We start from the raw sequence: 27,449 nt of genomic DNA, 5'->3' as shown, positions 1-27,449 counted from the left end.
ACCTAGTTGAGGAATTGCTGGAAAACTTCAATCAGTTGCCTGATGTACTTGAAATTGCATTTACTGGGGAAGATTACACCGAAGAAAATGGTGAATGGTGAGATATTAGGAAGGCGGGATATTAATATGATGTCAGATTTCTGTTGGATGTTTAAGAGGAAAAACACAGAAAAGAGAAAGATGAATAGATTGAAGGAAAAAAGAGTTCGTTACAAAAGGAAAATGGAGTAAAAGAAACATCATTTTTTCTCTGGAAACGATGCTCACATCTTCGAAAACCCTCATCTCTCTGGGCATCACATGGCTGAGGTTCTATCTTTCTCTGGGAAGAAATTTCCTAGATTTATTTTGCACGGTATAAAAATACTGAAAGGTGATGGGATAATTTCAACTTCGGATATGGCTTCAGTACGTCAAAATACAGATAAATATGGCCCTTCAGTAACTTCCATTCTCTTTTTATAGTTGGTCCAAATGCTATACTCCACTAGAGTGGAATTTTCCGTATTTAAGGGTGTTTTTTCGGCGATTTAAAAAAACTGGGGGATGATGGAGCAATTCTGAATTCCGAATCAGCGTATGAAAATACATATAAATATACCTAATGCTGATACCTCCAAAGTGAAATTTTTGGTATTTTCTGTATTTAAGGGCGGTTTTTCGCGATTTAAAAAAATGGAGGTTGATGAACCAATTCTGCTCCGGATTCGGATTCAGCACATCAAAATACATAAGGATACATAAGTCTAGTCTTTGGAACATACCACTTTTCTGTGTGCCTGTGAATTGTCCATATTTTCTGTATTTAAGGGTAGGTTTTTCACGAAATGCAGGGTGAGATAAAAATACATGGGTCTAATTTTTGGAATAGACCACTTTTCTGTTTTGTGTGCCTGTGAATTTTCCATATATTCTGTATTTAAGGACTGTTTTTTTAAAAAAATTGAGGGTAACATAAAGATACATGGGTCTAATTTTTGGAACAGACCACTTTTCTTTTTTTGTGAGACTGTTATTTATTGTATATTTATTATAATAAATATTATAAAGACTAAATTTTTGAAATATCATAATTGATATTTTAGGTTTATTTGATTTAAAAGAGGCGGTGCTGAAAGTATTTAAATATACCTAAGTGAACCACTTTTTTTCGTAAAATTTGGTTTGTATCAGTAGGTGTTTAACTAGGTCGTTATTTTGTTTTTATTTTGATCCCTAAGAGATTTTTTATGAAAATACAACCAAATCTAATTAGAAAAAGGATATCTATATTTTAACAAATATATGATAAAATCATTTACTTGAAGCAAATATACAGATTTAAAGCAGTTCTTGGTACGTTTTCATTTATTTCTATTATTTCATTTTTCTATTCAGATAAAGGTTGATTTTTAATTTTCGTTGTTCTTCTTGCACAGTTCATCTTTAATAGTTAAAAAAGGAATCACAATATGTCAAGCAAAGGAGTTTAGAATAATATCGTATTATTAGATTTTGAATAAAGGAATCACTAAAATAATTTTCCTAAAATATTGAAGCAGGCTTAGAATTTTCAACTGTTTTTCACTAGCGTTAATAGAGCAGTTTTCAAGTTTCTTTTATTTTTTTTATTATTTCTCGGTTTAGTTTACACCCTGATTTCCCCCACTTGTAAGGGATTAAATTGAACAAATAATTTTTGATAAGTTTGCATAGTATATACATGTTGTTGTAAGGGATTAAGGATAGAACTTAGTGATCTCTATTGAAAAAAAAATGATAAGATTGTAATAAGCTTCTTAAGCTTTCGAATTTCCATGTTACTGTAAACATGTCTAAATAATCAGAAGATCATTAAATAAATTAACCGTCTATCAGTTTTGATAAACAAAAAGGATTTACATATTTCAGTTCATATATAATGGAATTTTTTTTATAATCCTTTTATAGCTTTACCTGTATATCCAGTCCAGTCATTTTTTTGTGTAGACATAAGAGGGTGTATTTGACGCTTAGATGATTACTTACGTGCTCCTGATTTTGGGATGCAGTGCCTTGAGTGCGGCTTCTCCCCCAAGTAAGTTTAGATGAAATTAACGTTTTGTGTGATGGAACGCTTATAATTTGTAGAAATACAAAATTAATATTTAAGACTTCATTTGTAAAAAAAGACAAACAGATTTTGAAAGTGAATTTGAATCAGAGACAATGTAAGATTTTTTATCATAGTTACTACGGTATAAAAAATGAACCTAAAACATTGAAATCAAGAAGTTTGTAAAATATATTTGAACAAACAGAAACGTATGAATGATTGCATTGTTTAACAATTTCGGTGTATTAGGTACCTATCTGTTTTTGTGTTAAATGTATTTGGACATATCATTTTTAGTTTTTATTAGTTTGGTGTAATTCAATGCTAATGGTATATACTTAGTACCTAGTTGTTTCCTGCATCATCAGCAGTCTTGTTTGTGAGGTTAGGTTGCATATCTAGATTTCTGGCATCGAACATTGTTTGACTTCACTTACGCTTGTAGGATAACTTTGAGAAAGTATTTGTATGCTTGTCCATATTATTAACCATTTAAAGAAACACGATGTCCATATTATTACACACGAGTGATCTACCTAATTGTTGACAGTATTCGTTGTCAACCCCGTAAATTGTTAAAAAATAATTTAAGAGAAAACTATTTTTTATAACAGTTAGGTACGGGTGAGGGTATTATAAAAATTTATGAGTCTAAAATGAATAGAAAAACATCGAAAAAACATGTTTTTCTAATTTTGACATAGGTATAGAGTAATGTATTTTGTTACCGAATCAAGTGTCAAAACGTTCTATGTATTTTATGTAACTAATGAAAACCATTATGGAACTGGTTACGAAAAGTTCGTTATGTCACTAATTGCAAGAAAGAATTAAACAAAATACAACAGAAAAATAATAAAGTAACTTTTATTTAAGTCAGTAATTTTATAAATAACACTTTATTAATTATTATTATTTAATTATAAATATTGACAACGCAGTTGGTACAGTTAGTGAAAGTAATTCCAGAATAAATCTTATTTGTTGAAATTGCAGTAATATTCCGTGATATATGTTATTGATATTACTCGGTTCTCCAAGAATATCACCGGAAATTGTTTTTTTATTTTCAACATATCCTTCTGCAACAGAATCTGACTTCCAGCCGCCGTGTTGTTTTATTTTTAAAATATTGGCCCCAGAATCTGCAAGTAAAGTGTCTGAAGAGCTTCTGAAACAGTGCCCCGTGAATAATGCACAATTCGGCAAACCAATCATTTGAGCAGTCATTTTTGGTAACTGACCAATAGTATTAATTCCTACTGGTTGTACACCACATTTACCATTTCTATGTCTAACAAAAAATCCGTTGTGTTTAATATTTTTCGGGCGTAGGTTTCTATACTTCCTGATAATGTTAACGAAATTTAGTCCTTCTATATCTCCGGGGGTGATTACAAATTCACGAATTACTCTACTTTTCGTATTTGGAATATTTACTCGAAAATACGTCTCCTCATCTGTAACATCTTCAACACGTAAAAATGTTAATTCTGACTTCCGACATGCACCGGCTATTCCCACAACCAACACAACCTAAAGCAAAAAATGCGAATTAGTAAACTGACAATTAAATGAAGCAATTATTAGTTACCTTAGCCATTAAATGATTATTGTCATCCGCCTCCGTCAAAAACTTCGCAATATTTACTTTTGAAAAAAACGTTTGATTTCTTAGCGTGGTATCCATCAGAATGCCTTTTCAAAAATGCTGTCAAACTATTGTATGTTTTAATGTCTATACATTTTTTTAAAGACAGCTCAGTTCTCAACATGGAGTACTGTGTCCATAGCGCAGAAGCCTTCAAATTCTTCTTACCTTCAAAATATGCCAATAGTACTTTCTCATTGACATGTTTTACTTTCTTCAGTTCACGCCATTTCTTAAATTTTTCATAAGCCAAGTCATATATCGCTTTGGATTTCTCAGGAATCAGTGAACATACGGCATTTCTTGCCGCTTCTTCGATATCCTTGGTATATCGTCAGAATAGATCAGCGTCTTGCATACTTGCACTCGTTACATAAAATCATACTTTTCATGACTGATTACATAAATAGCTATTAATATTGGTTAAAAGAGTAGGCTAGACTATCGTACCTTTTATGGTTATTTCAAATTTTGACGACTTAGTACTTAGTACATGGTTCTAAATAGTTTACCTTACACTATACAGGGTGATTCAGAACTTATCCAAAAAAAAATTCTGGATGTACAGGGGACCCTTACAAATACAATTTTGTAAAGAAAAAATCAAAAAGGTCAGTTCGAAATTGATTTAAAAATAAAATTCTGCACGGCACTGGAAACTGGTCCAGTGTAAAACCTGACCTAGCACAATGCGACCGTCATGGCGGTGTGATAAAAACGGACAAAAACTTTCGCAAGGAAAGAAATATGTAAATAGAATTTTATCGCACCTATTTTATATCGGCAAATTCAAATGCTTTTGCCTTTATTAATTATTAATAAAATTAATTTGTGTTTTTAAATAATAAAATCATTTGACATACCCGATGCTGCAACAGCAATTGTTCAAAATTTTATCCACTCACGTGTAAACACATTTGGGTCCGTCTTACTCACTTTCTACGAACTAACACAAATGATGTCTTGCTTCACCATAACACAAATACTTCACCATAATACAAATGTTGTCTTGCTTCACCATAAATTAAAACGATATCCATCAACTCTGAGTTGCTATACACGCAAGCCATTTTTGACACTAACTACTAAAAAACTGATGGTAAATAACACAGATAACAGGTAAAAACTACCGCAACAATGTATTTCAGTATTAGGAGTCACATGGCTCTCCACGCGTAATGCGAATGACGCTAGAGACTACAGTTGTCCAGCTATGTAGCGGTTTAATGTGCTATAACTTCAATAATTTTTTTCTCGGAAACTATAAGGATTTTACAAAAATTTTTTTTACAATATTGACTCCATTTCTCATGCCGCATCTATTCCCAAATTTTTTTGGATAAGTTGTGAATCACCCTGTATAGGTATTTTACACTATTCTAAAGGTATTAATTCAAATTCTCATCAAGTTAAATACAGGGTGTCCACAAATTTCAACGACAACCTTTGATTACATATTCACGACGATCAATAAATACGATATACGAAAAAAAGTTAAATAAAAAATTTTTGGTTTTGAGTTAAAAGCCTTCAAACTTGTCAATAATAAAAGTAATTTAATTAATAACCTCATAACCCTTTTACCGATCGCGTTAAAATTTGGGACATATATTTAGACAAATCGATATACTGCGTTATAGTTTTCTCCGGTTATCTCTCCCTTTTAGCGGTCAAAACTTTTACAGTGGTCGTATTTTTTTAAAATAGGCAGCAGCATTGAAAAGGTCGTTTAATTTAAACAAAAAAAATTCTCTTGAGAAAATCGGCTACAGAAAACCATTCTTGAGAAAAATGGCATTATTTGCAGGAGTGTATATTTCCGTTTGGGTAGTGTCACGGATTTAAAACCTTGAGATCAGTAGGCGATGAAAACAAGGTGTTGATTGCTGTGGCTATCAGGTAATGTTATTATTGTTGTGTTTCTTTAGGATCATTATCACTCCACACATGTAAATTATGAAAATTTACAACTCCGTTCCTTGTAAAACAAGATTCGTCAGTACAAAACAATTTTAAGCAAATTATTATCTTCTGCGAAGTCATTCACCAATCAGCGGCAAAATTGTAAAAGTGCGTTGGGATCTAAATTTTAAAGTTGCTTTTTTAAAGTTTTGTGAACATTAGTTTTACATACATTTAATTGTCTTGATACACTGCGGACACTTCATAATTTTCATGTGTAGAGAACCCTAAAGAGACACGACAATAATGACATTACCTTATAGCCACAGTAATCAACCCCCCCTACTGAACTCAAAATTGTGAACAATGTTTTTCTTTTACAAAACTTTGATAAGTGAAATTTTTCGTTTTTATACATTCTCTTAAATATGTGGCTAGAAATGATTAATTTTCGAGATCTAGATCTACTAGATCTAGATCCAGAAGACCTCGAAAAAAAATTAATTGTAGTTCTTTAAATTACAAAATATTTCATTTAAATTTAGTGCTTTACTATTTCATTATCCATAAATTCCATTCTACTACCCATATCTTTTTTACCTTTTCATTTTGGAAAAAAATAGTAAAGATCAAAGTTTCATGAAATTTTCTTGCAATTCCAAAAGAATATATAAAGAATTGAAGTATTGAATTTTGAAGATATAAACTAACCTTTTGTTTTTTAATTGGAAAATCTTGAATATTTTTTGGAATCTTCACGTTTTTCTATTTACAGTAATATATACACGTTATATTTGATAGTTTGTACAATATTTTGATTTAAATACCGATCCTCCACAATGGATTATGTCAGATCGCTATGAAACCAGAGCATATTTATATTTTTCCGCTATTAAATTTACTGAAGAAGTCTGTAAATACATTTTTTATTAAAAATGTTAGGTATCGGTTTTATAAAGGAAGATTTATAATGACGCCAAAGAAAACATTTTAAATACATTTTTGTTGTAAGGGAATAAATTTATGATAACAGGGCTTCTTCTTCTTGTTATGCCTCTATTCTACGACAATAATTTCAAACATTAAGGAAATAAATACTTGCGTCAAAAGATCTGTCAAAGTCATTTTTACGAAAATAATCTCATAATGAAAAAGGAGCAGTCAACTTTTTAAAATATATATTTGTGTATTTTGTATCGGTCTGCTTTTTTTCAAGGTAAAATTTTTGGTTAAGTAAAAATATTTTCATAAAAATAACCCTTTACTGTTCCTTTTACGTGGAAGGGTTTTAGTAAATAATTTTTAAAATTTTTTTCCACATGTGGCAAAATATCCAGGAAGAAGGCTTTTATAATAAGATACTGTTTAGAATGGAGAATTTTGAGTAATTTTAACTGCGGAAAAGATACCAACGCTGTGGCAATCCTGGTTATGTGCAGAATCAGCAAATAAATCTAAATATTGTGCAAATTATTAAAGCAAATATGAGACATGTATCTATATGTAATAATTGTATTCAGATAAAAAAAAACAAACAACTGATTTATGTCCATTGAAATACAGTCAATTGTTTTTTATATATTTCCTTGAAATTGCAAGAAAATTTTCTAAAACTGTGTTCTTTACTATTTTTTCCTAAATACAAAGGTAAACAAGATAAGGTGGGTAGAATGATATATGAATGTCACAGTTTTTGTTTATACAGAGGCATAGTTTGTTTATAATTGTTTTGTTTTACAAGATAATGGATTTAACTATTATGATAGAACATAACATGTTGCTCAAAAAAGGGTTCTCGTGTTTGTCGCCAGAACTGACCGTTATTCTAGTTATTGCTCAGGTTGCAGTAAAATTAAATATCAATTATACAGGGTGTATCATAATTAATTAGCGCTCAAAAGTAGCTAATGTTAATAATAATACGTGTACAAAATTTGGTTCTATATCTCAAACGGTTACTGAGATATTATCAAAAAACTAAAAAAAAATCTTTTTCTTTTTGATACTATATCTCGAAAACGGTTTGCTGATCTATGTTTACTAAGACTTTTGATGTTTCTAGTATCGTGTACTTACAGCTGTTTCAAATTGCGTTATTAATTGTGATACACCCAGTATAATATATCATCTGAAATCAACCTGAAACAAACTATATATTTTTAACAATTTTGAACATCCTGCATCTTCGAAAACGTGTCCGGAAGGATACATGTTTATAGTGTGTGTATGACTTTTTTTGTTAATTTGCGACATAGAATCCGCCATTACAGTTTGATCCAGCATTTTAGTTACACCCTGTAAGGTAAATTTAAAACCCATAATTCACTGACAGATTATGTTCTTTGTGTTTCTTTAAAATTATGTTCATAATTTTTTATTTGCTCAAGAATCCACAGAGCGACCCCGAAAACCCCCGTATACCAAATTTGGCGTGAATCTGTTATTTTTTGAAAATTTGGTAGGCCATCTTAGATCCGCCCTCTTGAATTTTACAAAATTGACCTCGGGTCCGTGAACAGCGATCCCGAAAACCTCCGTGTACCAAATTTGGCGCAAATGTGTTATTTTTTGAAGATTTGGTCGGTCATCTTGGATCCGCCATCTTGAATTTTGCAAAATTGTCATTGGATCCGTGATCAGCGGTCCAGAAAACCCCCGTCTACCAAATTTGGAGCAAATCTGTTATTTTTTGAAAATTAGTGATAGGTCTGACCTTAATTGACCTGTTTTTTTGAGGTTAGAAAAAGAACTATCAATTCTGACTGCGGAATCACGTTCGACGGGGTCTTAATCATATAAATGAGCATTTGAATACAGAAAAAAAATTATTTTGTATTTTTCCTAGAAGTTTTTAGTGAATTTTACTATTTTTGACCTGTTTTTCCTGTGATGTTATAGCTCAATTCTGACACCGGATTCGTGATTAGGAGTGAGTCTTCTTAAAACGTTAACTGTATTCGTTAAATACAGAAGTTGATTTGCATTAAAATTGCATTAAAATCAATTGAATTGACTTTTGAGTATATTTCTTCAGATGAATGATTTTGCACTTGGAACTTTTTGAATTGTATTATTGTATTGTATTTTACTGTCATGATAGAGTTTATAGATTGTACTTATCTTAGATTTGTAATTTTAGACAGATACTATCAATATGATAATTCGTAGAATATTTTCGCTGTTCGTCTATATTAAGATTAATATGGTATAAACATTATTTTGATTGAATATGTACTAAGTATAGCCTATTAAAGAATATATAAACATAATTAATAAAATATCTAACAAATTCCCAATCCAAATGTTGCTGACAAAATAACAATTCTTCAACTAAATTTAAATTTTGTTTAAAAAATAATCCTTTAAAGATATGTAGAGAATAAGATACGTACACTATAACGTAGAACATAATCCTTGTCAAGATAACAAATAGACAAAACATGTTGAACTGTGTATAATAATAAAAACAATAGTCTTTAAAAAATACCAGCTGATTATAGAAAAAATTGATATATAAATCATGTCTACTGAATTTATGGTAATTGTATTACTATTGGGAGTTATTCTTTTTTTGTTCGAATTTGTAAACTGTCCAAAATACTCGTTATAAAATATCTTCTAACAGATCTTCCTTCATTTGAAGGAAGATAATTTAATATTTATTGATAGAAAATATATCTCGTGACTATTGCCCTAACCCGTTCGTGGATGGCTACTGTACGAGATCTGTAGAAAATAACCGAACTTTATTTCTTTAAAGTCTATTATTAATTACATTACTGTCCTTGAGTCCTACAAAGTACTCCCCTCCGTATTCACACACCCAGCGGTGTTTCTATTTCGCAAAGCAGTCCTGGATAGCTTCATTTGAAATGACCTTTAAGGTCTGTGACAAATTGGCTTTGATGACATCAATAGTCCGAAGACGCTGTCCTTTTTTCGAAAATTAAAAAAAAAATCGCAAGGAGCGAGGAGTATTGAGGGTGAAGGAGGACAGTAATCTAATTTTTGGCACAAAACTGACGAATTGACAAAGCTGAGTGTGGGGGCGTATTGTCATGGTGCACGAACCATCAGTTGTCTCGCCACAATTTTGGTCTCTTTTTGAGAATTTTTTCAAGGAACTATTGTAAAACGCCTTGGTAGTATATACGGTTCACTGTTTCACCTTGAAGCAAGAATTCAAAATGCACAATTCCATTAGAGTCGAAAAAACAGTGATCATCACTTTGACATTGGATCGAGACTGACGTGCTTTCTTGGAGCGTGGATATTCTTTGCCAATCCATTGTGATCATTGAACTTTTGTCTCAATATCGTAGCCGTAAACACAGCTTTCTTTCCAGTTATGATACTTTGAATGAATCTTTTCATTATCAAACGACGAAGAAATTTTGCTGTATGTTCAATTTGTTCAATTTTTCAATCAAAATTTCATGGCATGGCCCAGTTGAGATGCTAACCTCTTCTGCAATTTCTCTGGCAATTAATCGACGATTTGCACGCACCAGAACTTTGACTTTCTGTATATGGGAGTCATCAGTTGAAATGGAAGGCCTTGCTGATCGAGACTCATCTTCAATTCACTGACGACAACTTTTACATCATTGCATACGACCCGTAAGCTTGTTTCAAAAGTTGAAACGTTTCCGTTTCACTAACACTTAAACACGTTGCACTCGAATAACAATATTAGGAAAATTAAATGATCCATCAACAATCCTAGAACGTGTGGTTATAGAGGAGGTTATGAGTAATGCAATGTGATGTTTGTTTAAATAGCAAAACTAAATTTTTGGCTGTTCTTAGAAAGAAACTTATCCAACATTCAGACAGAAAAGTAAAAAAGATAGACTAACCCTGTTGAATTTAATAGCTTAAACGCTCATTGGTGCTGTTGCCTCATATATTTACATTCACACGAACTTAAACTTTTTTCTAGACTATTCAAGACTATACAAAATTTCCATGCCACGATGATGACTGGATAGTAGTAGACATTTTGTCCAAAATCTACATATTTATAAGTATTGGACTTTTAACCTGGATAAAATTCTGAATCATAATAACTTTTGGATACTTGGAGAATATATGTTTTAAATAACTCGATTGTACTAATCCCTGTTATCTTTTTCTAAGTAGCCTCATCATCTATTTTGCACGTGTATGATTATTTTTGGTACCTAATTTAAAATGTCTTTATTATCTTAATGATTGATTGTTATATTCTATTTTTGGTAAAATGTAAATTAGAAAAATATTTATATCTTTTACCAAATAAGATTATCTCATTTAAATTTATAATTAATAACCTAGTATCTTCAACGGTTGATTTAAAAACCTTGTTACGCAGCATGTAATTTTATGAAACTATCTAGTCTAAGTCATATTCAGCTAACATAAGTGACAAATATTAACATCAAAATAGTTGTAAATACAGTTAAAATTCTTGTAGACAATATGATTATGAAATATTGTAAGATAAAATTGTCCTTAAAACCACTTTCACTTATTGTTAGAAGTTGCTGTTAAGTAGTAGCTGTAACTATTGATGTCATTAAAATTTGTAATGGCGTTTCATTTTTAAACAGGTTTGTTAGTTTGATTTTATTATTATCTGTTTTTGAGACGTATGTTGTGACGTCTTCCCTGTATTTTTCCGCTCTCCGTTTTCATTAATTACTTTGAGGGAAAAATTGTTGAAAAATATTTATGATTTTTTGCACATTAACTATGATGCATACTTTTTGGCTGTAATGTAATTTTAAAGGTATAGTAATCATATTGGAAACTTGTAATTATTCTTAAAGAACACATTAACGTTAAACGAAAAATATGTTACTAAATTTTTTTGCGAATAAAATTTTCTTTAAAAGTATGCTGATTTACATTCAAAATGCCGTGGTATTAATTAAAACATTAGTTAATTTAAAGTAACAAATGAAAATTAGGGCATTCAAAATTCATGATTACAACACCAATATTAGTTTGAGTTTTAACTAAGAGAATGAACAACATATATATTGTTGAACATTAAAAGGGTATTTACATGAAACTCAATACAAAATTCTTATTTTGGTAGATAACATGTGTAGAATATGATGGTACTCAAACGGTTTTTTCTAAATTAACTTTCACGTGAGCTATCGTATCATTTAGGCACCTACTTTATGTCTATCTTTTTAGGATTTTATTCGATTTTCTAGAATGTTTGTATCATTGCGAAATAAATGTAAATGATATAAATGACGGTAGATAGCTGTATAAACAATTGATTTAAGTGTCTGTAGATGTCGATATTTTTCTATAGTCATTTCTATGGTTTCTCTACATGCGCGGTAAACACGAATTTTATATACCTATATAGCAACAACTGTGTGTTTAAACGTATTTGTCTCGAAACTACGTTTCCTGAACTTGTGTAAACTCTAGATCTTGAACCCAACAAGGTATCGACTTTTTTTTTAATTTAAAATACATTGAATACCTTAGAGGATATGCTAACAAAACAGGGAAAAATTTTTTTTTTTATTTTTTTTAACACCAAGATAAAAAAAATTGAAAATCGAGACTATAATGCCTATGCTCGTCGTTTTTTCCTTTTCGAGTTTTTATTGATTTTATTAATACCATTCTCCAACTACGGATATACAGCGTGATTCAGAATTTATCCAAAAAAAAAATTCTGGATGTACAGGGGCAGGGGACCCTTACAAATACAATTTTGTAAAGAAAAAATCAAAAAGGTCAGTTCGAAATTGATTTAAAAATACAATTCTGCACGGCACTGGAAACTGGTCCACTGTAAAACCTGACCTCGCACAATGCGAAAACGGACAAAAACTTTCGCAAGGAAAGAAATATGTAAATAGAATTTTATCGCACCTATTTTATATCGGCAAATTCAAATGCTTTTGCCTTTATTAATTATTAATAAAATTAATTTGTGTTTTTAAATAATAAAATCATTTGACATACCCGATGCTGCAACAGCAATTGTTCAAAATTTTATCCACTCACGTGTAAACACATTTGGGTCCGTCTTACTCACTTTCTACGAACTAACACAAATGATGTCTTGCTTCACCATAACACAAATACTTTACCATAATACAAATGTTGTCTTGCTTCACCATAAATTAAAACGATATCCATCAACTCTGAGTTGCTATACACGCAAGCCATTTTTGACACTAACTACTAAAAAACTGATGTAAAGACCACAGATAACAGGTAAAAACTACCGCAACGACGGATTTCAGTATTAGGAGTCACATGGCTCTCCACGCGTATTGCGAATGACGCTAGAGACTACAGTTGTCCAGTTATGTAGTAGTTTAATGTGCTATAACTTCAATAATTTTTTTCTCAGAAACTATAAGGATTTTTTCAAATTTTTTTTTACAATATTGACTCCATTTCTCATGCCGCATCTATTCCCAAATTTTTTTGGATAAGTTGTGAATCACCCTGTATATTTAAGAATTTAAGAATTTTCGATTTCAGGTAAAATTTACGACTTTTGTAGCTTTCACAAAATTGACTTCTTTTTTGAAGACGATGACGTCGCACGACATATAACCATGACAGTATTTTGTACCAATAATGTTTTTTCACGTAAATACATACAGGGTGGGCCATTAGTGTGAGAAAGTAAAATAACTCCCTTATTCATAATACAGAAAAAAAGTTTATATAAAAGTTGTACAAAATCAAAAAACCTAAAGGACAAAATTAATTTGAAACACACAATTCGATGAGTAAAAATGGGACACGCCAAATATTACATTTTTTAAATGGAACACCCTGTATATTTTTAAACATATGAATTTCTGAGAAAATTCTATATATGGCAATATAAACAGTTTCACATTTTAGTGCGGGGTTGCCAAGTTACGTAGAAAATTCTTCGAATTTTGGAAAAAACATGACCTCGAAGAAGTTGTATTAACTTTCAACTACTAACACTTGGAGCAAAAATATTTGACAGAGTTATAGGCAAATGCTAGGCAGAGACTCCTATGTTAGCTAATATCGATATTTTATACAGGGCTTTTTTATAATACGATCATTTTAAGAAAGTCCAAACTTGATTTTCTAAAATTTTTCAAATGGAACATCCTGTATTTTATTGTTTTATTTTATTCACATATCAGTCCACTTCAACTTTTATTAAGTATGTTCTACACCTAAAGTTGTTAGTTTTTAAGATATAGCAACATTTCTGGAAAAACTTAATTTTTATTATTTTCGGTCGCACGAAATGGATTTGGAAAAAATTGTCACATTGTGTCAACTTGTCAGTTCATAATTTATCATTCCATTTTGAGTTAATTTTATTAGTTAATATTTATTTGTGGTATTCTACAAAATAATAAAAATTTTTTCAGAAATGTTGCTTTATCTTAAAAACTAATAATTTTAGATATAGAACATGCTTAATAAAAGTTGAAATGGACCGATATGTGAATAAAATAGAACAATAAAATACAGGGTGTTCCATTTGAAAAATTTTAGAAAATCAAGTTTAAACTTTCTAAAAATGGTCGTATTATAAAACATGCCCTGTATAAAATATCGATATTAGCTAATAAAGGAGTCTTTGCCTAACATTTGCCTATATCTCTACCAAATATTTTTGCTCCAAGTGTTACTAGTTAAAAGTTAATACAACTTCTTCGAGGTCATGTTTTTTCCAAAATTCGAAGAATTTTTTACATAATTTGGCAACCGCGCACTAAAATGATAAACTGTTTATACTGCCATATACAGAATTTTCTCGGAAATCCATATGTTTAAAAATATACAGGGTGTTCCATTTAAAAAATGTAATATTTGGCGTGTCCCGTTTTTACTCATCACCTGATTCTGTATAACTTTTATGTAAACTTTTTTTCTGTATTATGAGTATTCTCACACTAATGGCCCACCTTGTATGTAGCAAAAAATCCCAGGCATTGTATTTGTATCCTCTTTAAAAAAAGTCAAGTAAATTGTTTTATTTTTTTATTAACTTGATGTAAAACCCCCTTAAACAAAAACATTTTCATTATTCCGTGACTTAGCAGCTTCTTAATTGTCGACAACCAGTTATTTAAAAAATTGTGGCAAAATCAGTTCCAAAAATGTTATTAGATCGATTTGACTACCAGAAAATCATTCCTAACATTGGTGAATAAAACGTAACAATCTGCTTTCTTTACACTTTATTACCACTTTGTTATTTGCGTTTACGTTAATGTGATCATAAGTTAGACTTGGGTAAACTCACTTCCCTATTCTTTTAGCTGACTGTCCAACTGTTGACGGGCCTGATTCAATGTACTTCCCACATGAAAATTGCGAGCAATTTTGGCAGTGTTCGAATGGTGTACCCTATTTGTTCAAATGTCCGGCTGGCCTACACTTCAATCCGGTTTTGAATGTTTGTGATTATCCTGAAAGAGCTGGTTGTACCGGCGGTGGTGTTACAGGTATGTTAAACAAAAGATATTTTTATTTATTTACTTTGCCCATGATTAATGTACACGATTACTAACCGATTTATTTTTTTTATAAAAACAATAATAAAAATTTAAACGCGTACTTACAAACTTATAATTTTGAAACTGTTGCTATCATTAAAGGTTTTATCATTAAGTATAGATTTAAATAATAATTGGAAAATTACGAAATTTAAACTAGAATGCAAGCTGTTAATGCGGTATTCCATTTATCCATGTCGTATTAATAATATCGAATCACCACAAAGTAAGTTTTTCAAATTTCTTGCTTTTAAAATATATAATTTTTGCAATAGAGCTTTATGGTCAAGTCTATCAAAGATCTTAGAGAAATCTGTGTACACTACATCTATTTTTGAAGCAATCTATTCATGAAGATTCCAGGATGTATGTGATCAATACCTCTATTTCAAATTTAAATAAATAAAAGACATAAATAAAATTTAATACTTTCAAGAAGTTCCTGTAACTGGGTGTCAAACCTGTTGGAAACAAATTACCTTATTATGAGTTCTTTCACTCCTATTTTTCATTTTTTTCGATCTAACGCATCGTTCCTCCAGTCCCTAACTCCTATTTTCTTCAGATCTGATATCACTTCGTCCATTCATTTTTTCCTCGGTCGTCCTCTTCTCCTTTTCCCTCCTTCTCTCATAAGATTTTTTTAACCCATCTTTCATTGGACATTCTTGCAATGTGTCCCAGCCATCTAGCTCTCTGCGCTTTCACCACCTGAACAATGTATGGCTTTCCGTACAACTTCATTATTTCTTTATTTGTTCTTCTTCTAAATTCATTCTGTAGTTTAATTCCTCCAAAAATCCTCCTCAACATCTTACGTTCCCAGATCTCCAGTTTCTGTGTCATTGTCCATGTCTCACAAGCACAGATAACTGTGGGCTTTAATATTGTATCATATACTCTTAGCTTTCTTGCTCTTGTTAAATTTTTGGATCTTAAAATTTTTGAAAACATCCCTGCTGCCTTACTTCCTTTCGCTAACCGTTTTTCTATTTCTTTATCTTCATCCCCTTTACTTGTTAATATTATCCCTAAATATTCTACCTGTTGCACTTTCTCCAATGTATATGTCCTATTATCTGTACAGTTAATGACTAGATTGGTGGATAGCCCTGTGTTCATATCTTTCATTACCATATACTTAGTTTTGCTCTCATTTATTCTTAAACCATACTCCCTTGCTTTACTTTCTAATAACTTGAACGTTCGTATGACCTCGCCCTTGGATCTCGCCATCAGTACCACATCGTCAGCATAAGCTAGGCACTGGTGTCTGTTGCCATACAACAGTCCTTTTGTGTTGATGCCACTCTCCCTTAGAATAGTTTCCTGAACTAGATTAAATAAAACTGTAGACAGTGGGTCTCCCTGCCTTAGCCCTTTCTTTACTGCAAATTCTTCAGACGTTGATCCATCGATTATAACCTTGTTGTCTGTTTTTCTTACGGTCATTTCCACCAGTCTCCTTAGCTTTCCTGGTATTCCTAATTTTCTCATCGCTTGAAATAACATCCTCCTGTTAATACTATCATATGCTTGGCGATAGTCTATAAATAGCAAATGTAGACTAAGATTTTGCTCATAGGCATTCTGCTGTATTTGCTTCATGATGAATATCTGATCGATGGTTGACCTTCCTGTTCTGAAGCCTGATACTATTATTATTATTGTTATTATTACTTACTTATTTTTTTTAAAGAAAAACCACCACTCCCGACAACTACTGCAGCACCAACTACGACCGAAAAGCCAACTACAACAGAAGAGCCCACAACTGAAGTACCAACAGAGGCACCTACAACCACTGAAGAGCCAACTACTACCGAAGAACCTACAACAACCGAGGAACCAACCACTACCGAAGAACCTACGACAACTGAGGAACCAACCACTACCGCAGAACCAACGACAACTGAAGAACCAACTACTACCGCTGAGCCAACGACAACTGAGGAACCAACTACAACTGCAGAACCGACTACGACCGAGGAACCAACGACAACTGAAGAACCAACAACTACCACAGAAGCAACAACCACAACTGAGGCAACAACTACTACCGAGGCACCGACAACTACTACAAGACCCCCACCTACTCCTGATCCAGAAAACCCAGGTGACGTAGGTTACATTTGCAAGGATAGGCCGGTAGAATTTTTCCTGAGTGCTCATCCCAAGGATTGTGGCCTATACATTTCTTGTGACCATGGCAAAGCCGACGTAATGCCATGTCCAGATGGTTTGTGGTTCAGTCCCGCTATATTTGTTTGCGTAGACCGTAGTGCGGCACAATGCACAGTTGAGTTGTGACTGTAACTTCTAGTTATATCCAAAATAAATACTATTGTAATCTGAAACTTTTTATGTAAAATGCTTTGTGGGGTAAATTAGGATTAGAAATAACAATACATATCTGTATCATATAAACCAAATGTTTATTTTTGTATAGCTATTTATTTTAAATTAATTGGAGGGTTCAAGGAATATTTTATATAAAAAATATAATTACTGTTTTGTTTTAATTCCCCGTTAGAAAAAAATCAAATGTATGTATCTAGTATTATGTGTGTACCACATATAATGGATTGTTGGACTGACTTTTTGTTGATTATGTATAAATAAGTTCTGTAGAAGTTAGATAAATCATGTTTTCCAAAAAAACATAATAACTTTATATCAATGTATTACACTTAATTTATACTTTTTTCATCTGAAAATTGTTCGAATACTATACGAACTTTTCATGTTACTTGTATATTCTTTATATGCATAAGCAATGTTACACATATTTTAATATAATGTAATTTAATAACATGTTTTCTTACACAAACACACACACACACACAGCCACCCACACACACATAATTAAACACGAAATAACTTTATTAATATTTTTTAAGAAATGTTAGCTTGTTTTCATTATGCTAACTTATGTTACAAATTTTTACACCATTCAAATTACCTCAACACCAATGCATTTTACACTAAAAGTTCTTAGTAAAAACAATGAAACCAGTACACGTGTTTATAATTTTTATATTAAGCCAAACATATATAATGTGGATGTTCTTCAAATCATCTGTTGCTAAAATATAATGCTTTTTATTTGACATGATTCTTAGGATATGACCAAAGACTTTTTATTCCTTTATTAGTATAATATCTACACAAATGTGCCTTCATATTGCGAAACTATCATCAAAGGTAAGCAATGTAGAATACCAATTATTGGACATGTTCCTGGCTTTAAATATTAAGAAGTATAATTACTTAGATATTTTAGAGGCCTATTATGAGCTATTGCTTCATGCAGTCGAACTTATACAAACTGCAAGAATATAAGTTTACATTGCAAAACATTTATAAGTACTTAAACCATTCTATTGGATGACACACTTTTTATATTGAAAAACATATAATTATACTGACATTAAATACATTTTCAGTCAAGATCTTCAGAAAGATCTCTTTTCTTACTGAAGTATTCGACTTACTTTGCATCTCAAGAACCTTTTCTGCAAAACTTTTAGAATGTATACATAAATTAATGAGAGTCTGGTAGCATCAACAGCAAGAGGATTATAAGAATTTTTCAGTTAATCAAATTCAAAGAATTAGTTCCTAATCAATATATTACATTAACGGATAGATGGTCGTAAAACATTCTGTAGAAGTAGTATAGATATCTCCATGACATTCTAAGCGAGAGCAATACGAGCCAATTATTCTCTTGGGGGGCAACATTAATATGGAGTTAATAAAAACAGAACAGTTAAGCGATTAATTATGATCTTGACAAATATTGGTTAAACCACCGACAACGAAGACCGAAGATATAAAGCAAAGTAAAATATATTATGTATCAATAAACTAGCTATTTATAAATGTTCTTCTGTTATTTTACCCTTTATTTGGTTACATAAAAGGCAATTTCTCAAAAATGGTAGATGTCTTTCCTTTGAAAAATGATTAAAAAGTGAAAATTAATACTTCACCTGAAGAATATTTGCACTTTATAGGTCAAGTTGGTCATTCTGATGACTACTATTGACCACCTAAGACCGTCTATTAACCTCGGTGGCCACTGTTGATCTTTAATGACCGCCTTTTACCTTCGGTGACCAATAATGACCAACAGTGACCAACTGTTATCTTTAGTGATCTCTAATAACCGATCGTGGCCGTACTTGACATTGAAATGATCGGAGGATAATGTGAGATGAGGGTGGAGACCAAATCCAAGGCACCAGTTTAGTGCCCATCAAGAACCTTACAACTATTGTTGAGAACATTTTTCCTGGCGGTTTTTTTTTTGTCATTTTGGTACTGGTGAGCCATTTTGGGACATGGTTATTTCAAGTCGCCTTCACTTACGAAGAAAAAATATCCTAATTGAGTAAGGCTTTATCCCTGCAGAATTTTGATGTGTCTTACAAGGAAATAAAACCAGAAAGTAAATAAAATGTCAAAATTTCTGTACGGTACTAACCTGGTTACACAAGAAATATTACACTGACTCAGTGGTTATATCTATAGAATTTTGATATGCCTTACCATAAGTTAGAGGAAATAAAACTAGAATTTGAATGGAATGACAAAAATCCTGTATAGCACTAACCTGGTGACACAAGAATTCACTAGGATTTATATCTGCAGAATTTTGATATCTCTGACACGAGCTAGAGGAAAAAACTAAAATCTAAATGGAATGCCAAAAATCCTAAAGAACACTAACCTGATAATTAAGAATCTGAATTGACTACGTCGTTGAACTGCCTTCTTTACTTTGTAACCCACGAACCACATTTTCTGTTCCAAAGTGTGTTACAAAATGCAACTCAAAATAGAATACATCTTTCTGCGCATCTTTAACAACAAATATTTGGCGCTAGTCTATGTACGCAGATAAAGAATTAACGTGAATCGTCAAAGGTTTTGGCGAAGAGAAAGCAATGGAATAGACAAAGACACATATAGCAGATTATGGTAAGAGTATTTCAGGGATCAGTTTAATTAAGTCACTGAATTAAATACCTTTTTGCGATGTTCACCTGACTGAATTACTGCACATAAGTTTTGCATCAAAGACACTTGACACCAAACTGCGGCAACAGTTATGTGATTAAAGAAGTCGTAAATGCGTAAATTGATCATTCTGATTTTGATGTTGATTGACATATGGTACACGGAACAAAGATTTCAGTATCAAATCAAATCATCTCCTAAGTTTAAAATATCTTTTTTATCTAGATTCCATTTATTTATAATCCGTGTAATAGTATTGCTACTACAATTTTTCTCCTCCATACAATTACGAATAAGATTTAGGACTTTTAGTGATAAATGTAGTTTACTAACAACAATGCCATATTTGTGTATCTTCAAGTGCCAGGTGGAATTTGCGTCATAGAAGTATATTCATGTCTCTGTCAATTATGTTCAAGTTCGTAGGTATCTAAAATAGGCACTTAAGATATGCGTAATTGCTACTTACAGAGTGAAAAAAATTGTAACAAGTCAGACAGCGCTCGCAGGCATTGAGCAGCGATATAAAACAATAACTCTTCAATGAGATGACATTTTTTTTTTGTTCTGCATACGAACATATTAAGCAATTAGTGGAAGCTATTCCAAAATATTTGAATTAATATGGAAAATACAATAGAATCGAAATAAATAAAAGCTTATTATAAATGCTATTAATGTCTTCAAATACACAATGAATCTTATAAATAATTAAAAACTACACAGCTCACAAAAAAAGGTCACGCACAAGAGTACATAAATCTTGTATATTTTTTTATACTGAATCCGAATCCGCAGTTCAAAAACCGATCTACCAGGGCATATTTTAGTAAAACGTTAAAATATCCCCTAAAATAGGATGAAAAAATTGAGTCATTTGTGGAAAAATAGGTAAATGTCTGAAAATGAGAAACAAGAAATGTAAATTCTATTTGCAAAAGTATTTAAATTAGGTACCTGTAGATTAAGATGAACATTTTTAAATTAAAATTTAAATTTATTTACATTAAATTTTAAAAAGGGAACAGGAATTGAATTAAAACATTTTACAGCTTTTTAAGTGAAACTACGACGAAACAATGCATAGGCCAAGCAAATAAAATTTTTACTCGAAAAAAGTTCTATCCGCGAAAGTATTGTAAAATTGTCTAAATGAACATAATACAAGACATCTCTCATCTCGTGAGTCAAAATATTTTATTAGCTAACTTTTCTATTTAAACAAATAAGCGAGGAAAACAGTTTTTTTACTGTGCAGGGAAAATCATCAATTTTAGCGAAAAGTGACTCGCAGACAGCTTGTAGGGAATAAAATTATCTACAAAATGAGACTCGTTAAATTAAAATCGGTTAATAAACAAAAAAGTTATTACAAAAAAAACAAGAAAAGTACCAATTTTTAATTTGTTTATAACTATCGCATTTATTGTTAAAATTTTATAAAACCTTTGAGAAGTTGAGGGTTTTGTCATACTTCAAAAGTGTGCCAAAAGTGGGCGCTGTAAGTGCAATAGTTTTCGCACAATCTATTTGTTTATAACGGAGGTTCCAAATGTTATGAACTTTAAGCCTCTGTACAGGCGTCAATTTTCAACCAAACATGATCCTGAAAGCATCATTGTAATCTTAAAGACGTAATTAAGCGACCTATTAAAAAATATCACCGGTTTTTTGACATTAACATTCTCAAATTGTGCATTAAAGAAACGTGCGTTTTTCGCTTATAAACAATTTGAATAAAATTGTTGTATTGATGCTACCTCACCGAAAATAGATTCGATCGATAGCTGGCAAAAAATTCAAATTTTTTTTAAAAAAAGCACCCTCTTCGACCAACAGGAGCCAAGATAAGATTTTTTTTTAAACATCGTAGCGCAATTGTTTATAAACATGAAGACTTGAATTTTTCGCAAAATTAAGTTTACAACGTAACAACACAACGCAAGTTCAAATTGATGCGCGCTGTAAATTTTGTAATATCTCGACTTCTATTCATCGTAGAAACTGCTTTTTTTTTAACTGGGGTAACTCGACGAAAAAATAACAATGGGCATATTTATGAATTCGTAGAATAGCCCTGAACCCCAGAAAAAATGCATCTTTTATACTGAACTTTTTTTAATTTACAAAAATGTCACAAAAATTATTGTTAAACGAAATATTAATTAAAATTTCAATTTCGGAATTATTTTACTATTATTAATAAATAAATGAAACTATCATTGATTTAAAAAGTTATTCAGGAAATTTCACTAATTTATATAGGATTTAACTTTAAGTAAGTTTTGTGGGGAACAGCACATGTTTTGAGAATACTAAGTAGAAATGATTATTTTTTATCAATGTTGCCAATTATTATCTTTTTAAATCGACTGTATGAAACTAACGGGTGGCACTAATTCTGACAATGAGTGTATTTTAAAAATGTGGTTAGGTAAACGGGTGTATTAAAATAATAAATTTGCCGTTTTATAAAATTACCAAAATGAAAAATAATTCAAAATACATAATGTAACATTTGATTTGTTTTAAAATAATTTCAATCTTTTAATAAAAAATATTTGTTAACATTTTTTTAAAGCGCTGTGTTTAGTTTGTGAATCTCTGTGTCAATGAACTTTGACATTGAACTAGTTTAGATGAACGTTTAGAATACGGTCACTTTACATATTTCAAGAAAGTAAACTATTGCACGCAGCTACGGTCTGATCGTCAGTGGTTTACGAATGAACAGGTGCTATTAAAAAGTTATAAATTTAAAGCAAAATACCTTTTCTTCTTATTCAGTCACTTTATCAGCCGAGTCGTATAATTCAAAACAAAATAAAACAGGAACAAAATTGAGCCGCGAATGATACGTACGAAATGAATGAATGAATGTCCAGTTTTGTATGAAAGGCTGTCTGTGGTGGGGATTGCCGTTCAAACCGTTTTGACCAATACTTTTACAGCAGCACGTGTTTGATCCTTGTTTATAGAATGGAATATGCAAGTTGACAGGTATAAATAAACCTGATATGTCAACAGGGTGGTAGACGGACAGAAATAAAACGGCTAACGTTATTAGGCGAAAGCAGAATGACCGAATACGAAACCTTTTCATGTTTATATTTTACTTTTCGGTTTATGGGTTTACGAAAAGTTGTTTGTAATACAATACGCACTTTCGTGACTCTGCGTGACGTTAGTTTTTACAGGAATTGAAATAGTTAATATTTGTATCTTATGAAGACTAATTTTAGTTAAAGTTAAAATATCATTAAAAAGCATCTTTGTATAGCGGAAGTGTTACAAGTTATTTAATAAATGGTTGTATGGTGTATCTATTTCTATCTTCATTGTTAAAATGCTATGTGATGTGAAGGAACCATGTACGTATATTTACAAATCAAGAAATATACAATTTGACAACTATGCATGAGGGTTATGACACAGGCTGTTTGGCGGTACACTACGCTGTCCAGAGGCGGGGTATGAAAAATTACCAGAAAAATAGTTAAAAATAATCAGTTTTCATGGTGAAATTTGAAAAAACAAATTTATGATATGTGTTTCTAATGGTCATAAGTATCCTTCGTACTAATATAAGCCCCATTCACAATTATAATAGCGAACTATATCATAATATGGTGAAATTGTCATCTCTTTTCTCATCTTCATCTCACAAGATTCAGAAATACCTTAAGTAGATGGGCAATAAAATAGGTAAACAGGTAGTTTTAATTGAAAGAAAATACCTACTTATAATAGTAGATTTGAATCAGCGGCACAGAGGACTAACTAATCTGCTTATTTCTGGGAATTTTATTAATAAAATAATTAGATTTTGCAATTTTATTTCGTTTCAAGTGATAATTATTATCTCATAATAAAACCATTATATTGAAGTGTTTCCCCCCATTACAATAATAAATTGTTGTTTTTTTAAAGTTACCTGAACGATTTACAATCTGTTACCTATGTTTATTTGAAAAATTAAACAGTTACAGTCTATCCAGTGTTTTGCAGTAAATTGGTCATTGTTTATTAAACCGGTTATGATATATAAAGTGGCAGGATTATGTTTTTCCCTACTAATTTTTATTATAGTGGTTGCAGAAAGTAAGTTTTTTATTAGTTTTTTTTATTAAAGCAATTTCTTTCTTGTTGGTGTTGTGTAGTTTCTAAAAAATGCTTGTAAATAATTGGACGTCTCCCCTTTCCTACGTATCACGCCGAGATCATTCGAAAGATATACCTAAGTGTTCTCCCCTCCCAATTTTTAATACTTTAGAGAACTTATACATATTTTCTTTAAGTTGTACCACGATCTATCTACTGATGCCTCAAATGGGAGATTGGTGAATATTTCTTTACATATTTCTGTGATGAATAATTTCGATAACTATAATTTTGATTACAATCATTTTATTTATTAAGTATGCATTCAATAAAAAAATATTAAAAAAATAATATGTAACATGTTTGACTTGTATTATACCTTGTGTACAAAAAAATCAGTACTGCATTCCTTGGAAAGTTTTGATGGGGTCTTTCTTCCATATGGGTTTTTTAATTGGAGCCTTCCCTAAAAAGTTAGTCTATTAAAGGGGGGCGGTTTTTCCAATTTTTCTCTAAAACCGTTGAATACAAGCAAACGAGATTGGGCATGATTATAATACTTATAGAATCATATTTTACTAGCATATTTTCCATTTTCCTGGTTTGCTGAAGGGGGTGAAGTAACCCACCTCTTTTATGTTTTTTCTACAAACTTTTTTATTCTTTTAGATTTCATAAGAAAAATAAAATTTTCAGATGCCTTTGATTATTAAAAACTTTTTGTCTTTTACAAAAATTTTGTATAGCTTTGTTTTTGTGAAAAAAAAATTTTTTAGAACGTTGCAAAATACGGTATGAACTCCTCATTCTGAGCTTGTGTGATATATTCATAGCAGGCTGCTGTCATTAAAACACTTTTTGGTAAATGTCAAACAATGAATTCCCTAAAATATGAGCTTTAAAGATCAGTGGTGTACAACTGGACAGGGGTCACCTCTTATTTTACAAAAAAACCTACGCCACTGCATTTTTTACACGCCATTGTAACTGATTTATATTCTAATGCACAAAATACGTAAAAAAGGTGACTTTAATTTTTTCCCTAAAATTCGCCGTTCTCAAGTTATTCACACCAATACAATCCGCTTGTGGCAGACACTTCTAACCATAATAATACAAGAATATTTATGTTTATGCTTAAAAGTAAGTGCAATTTGTAAGCATATCAACAAAATTATTTACACTCCTTTCTACACCACCTGCGAGGTAGTGTTCTTGGTGTATTTTAGTTTTTCCTGGAGGCCTAATATTCTTTACAAATAAGAACAATTTAAATCAAAATAATTAAATATATTTACCAAGCAACAGCAACTAAACAAGAAACAAAATTAACATTACGTATTTACAACAATTGTTCAAAATGCGAACCACCCCATCGATACATTTCGACATCTTCTATTAATGGAATTAATTGATGCTAATATTATGTGGTGGTTTTCTTTTAATTCATTACACCCGGATTCTGTTCGTTGCAGTAGTTGTAGTATTGTATCTGTTGGAGTAGAATAAACTTTACTTTACAGATAACCCCAAACATAAAAGTCCAGGGGGTTTAGATATGGCAATCTGGCTGGCCAAGACACTGGACCCTCTGCACCATTATAGTTGACATTGGCATTGGTTTTTTACCTCTCCATCGCCCCATATAATTTTCATTAAGCCATTCTTATAGTATTCTCCCAGAATGCGCAGAAGCACCATCCATTGTATCCAGCTATTTTGTCGTATATTTAATGGAACATCCTCTAATAATTCAAATAGATGGTTTTCTAGAAAGTTTAGAAATGACTGGGAATTTAGACGGGGTGGCAAGAAGAAAGGTCCACAAACTATTTTGCGAATTATTCCGAGCCACACGTTCACAGAAAATCGTGATGAAAAGATCTTGTACGACATGAGGATTTTCTTGTGGCCAAATATGCAGATTGTGAAAATTCACTGCCCCTCGCCTTTGGTAAATGTACATTTATTATTATTTTGATTTAAGTTGTTCTTATTTGTAAAGATAGTGGGTTGGGCTTCCAGGGGAAACTAAAACGCGTAAGGAACTCTACCTCACAGGTGGTGTGGAAACGAATGTAAAGTATTTTGTTGATGTGCTTACAAATTCCACTTACTTTTAAGCATAAACATAAATATTCTTGTAATATTATGGTTAGAAATATCTTTACAAGGGGATTGTATTGGTATCAAAAACTTGAAAACGGCGAATCTTAGGGAAAAAATTCAAGTTACCTTTTTTACGTATTTTGTGCATTAGAATATAAATCCATTACAATTACTTGTAAAAAATGCAGTGACGTAGTTTTTTTTTTATAAAAAAAGAGATGACCCCTGCCAGTTGTACATCACTGGTTGTACCTTTAGAGCTCATATTTTAGAGAATGCAAGGCCTACCATCATAGATTATCTGTACCAAATTTTAATGACATCGATTAATAAATTCCTGAGATATAAACAAAAAATCTGAATTTTTTTTAACAACTTCAACACCCTGTATCTCTAAAACTGGGCTGTTCCAGACCTATGTTTGTAAGGCATATTATTTTAAAGAGATCTATCACGCATAAAATTCGGAACACCTTGTATAACCAATAATATTAACGTCCATAGCAGTGTTAACAAATTTGTCAATTTGTTGAAAGCTGGCCTTATTTTCTTGCATATTAGTACGTAAAAGAATTATACACCACGTAATTGTTACCATTAAATTACCAGAAATGTATTAAAAATATGATTTTCTTTTTAGAAAGCTGCCCAGAATTAAATGGAGATCAACCCGTGCTAATACCCAACCCAAGGGACTGTACTAAATTTTTCATATGTGACACCGGCTTGGCGTTTGGACAAAACTGTTCGGATGGACTCTATTTCAACCCAACAATAAATGTCTGCGACCAACCGGAAAACGTAGTATATTGTGAATACGACGATTTTGTTTACATTAAACCTCACTGCAATTGTTCGAACTACGTTATGTGCAACTATGGCGTTGTAGAAGTCAGAGAATGTGCTCAAGGATATCATTACTCTGAAAGATCTGATAACCTTTCAAATTATGATAACCCCTGTGAGGTGGGTGGTTGTTGATTTGTATTTACTGATTTACATATAAGTGATATACCCATGTTATGTATTATATTCTTACAATAAATATCTATTACTCTTACAA

General features: G+C 31.4%; 2 protein-coding genes across 2 annotated transcripts; one reads left to right on the top strand and one right to left on the bottom strand.

Annotated features, from left to right (window-relative positions):
• Positions 1 to 1,915: 1,915 nt before the first annotated feature.
• LOC108914463 (chondroitin proteoglycan 1) lies at positions 1,916 to 27,449 on the top strand. Its single transcript, XM_018720295.2, has 5 exons — positions 1,916 to 2,056; positions 14,915 to 15,100; positions 16,851 to 17,457; positions 24,150 to 24,277; positions 27,027 to 27,449. Exons 1-5 carry the CDS (start codon positions 1,996 to 1,998, stop codon positions 27,365 to 27,367), a joined length of 1,323 nt encoding a protein of 440 aa, XP_018575811.2. The 5' UTR covers positions 1,916 to 1,995; the 3' UTR covers positions 27,368 to 27,449.
• On the bottom strand, positions 2,970 to 4,054 carry LOC108914474. The gene is made up of 2 exons (XM_018720303.2): positions 3,669 to 4,054; positions 2,970 to 3,610 (listed from the first exon to the last, which is right to left on the bottom strand). Exons 1-2 carry the CDS (start codon positions 3,762 to 3,764, stop codon positions 2,987 to 2,989), a joined length of 720 nt encoding a protein of 239 aa, XP_018575819.1. The 5' UTR covers positions 3,765 to 4,054; the 3' UTR covers positions 2,970 to 2,986.

This window comes from Anoplophora glabripennis, unplaced genomic scaffold (genome assembly GCF_000390285.2).
Source record: "Anoplophora glabripennis isolate ALB-LARVAE unplaced genomic scaffold, Agla_2.0 scaffold50, whole genome shotgun sequence".
In the NCBI taxonomy this organism is placed as follows: domain Eukaryota; kingdom Metazoa; phylum Arthropoda; class Insecta; order Coleoptera; family Cerambycidae; genus Anoplophora; species Anoplophora glabripennis.
The sequence above is the reverse complement of the archived record's forward strand: the minus strand, read 5'-3'. Positions and strand labels throughout refer to the sequence as shown.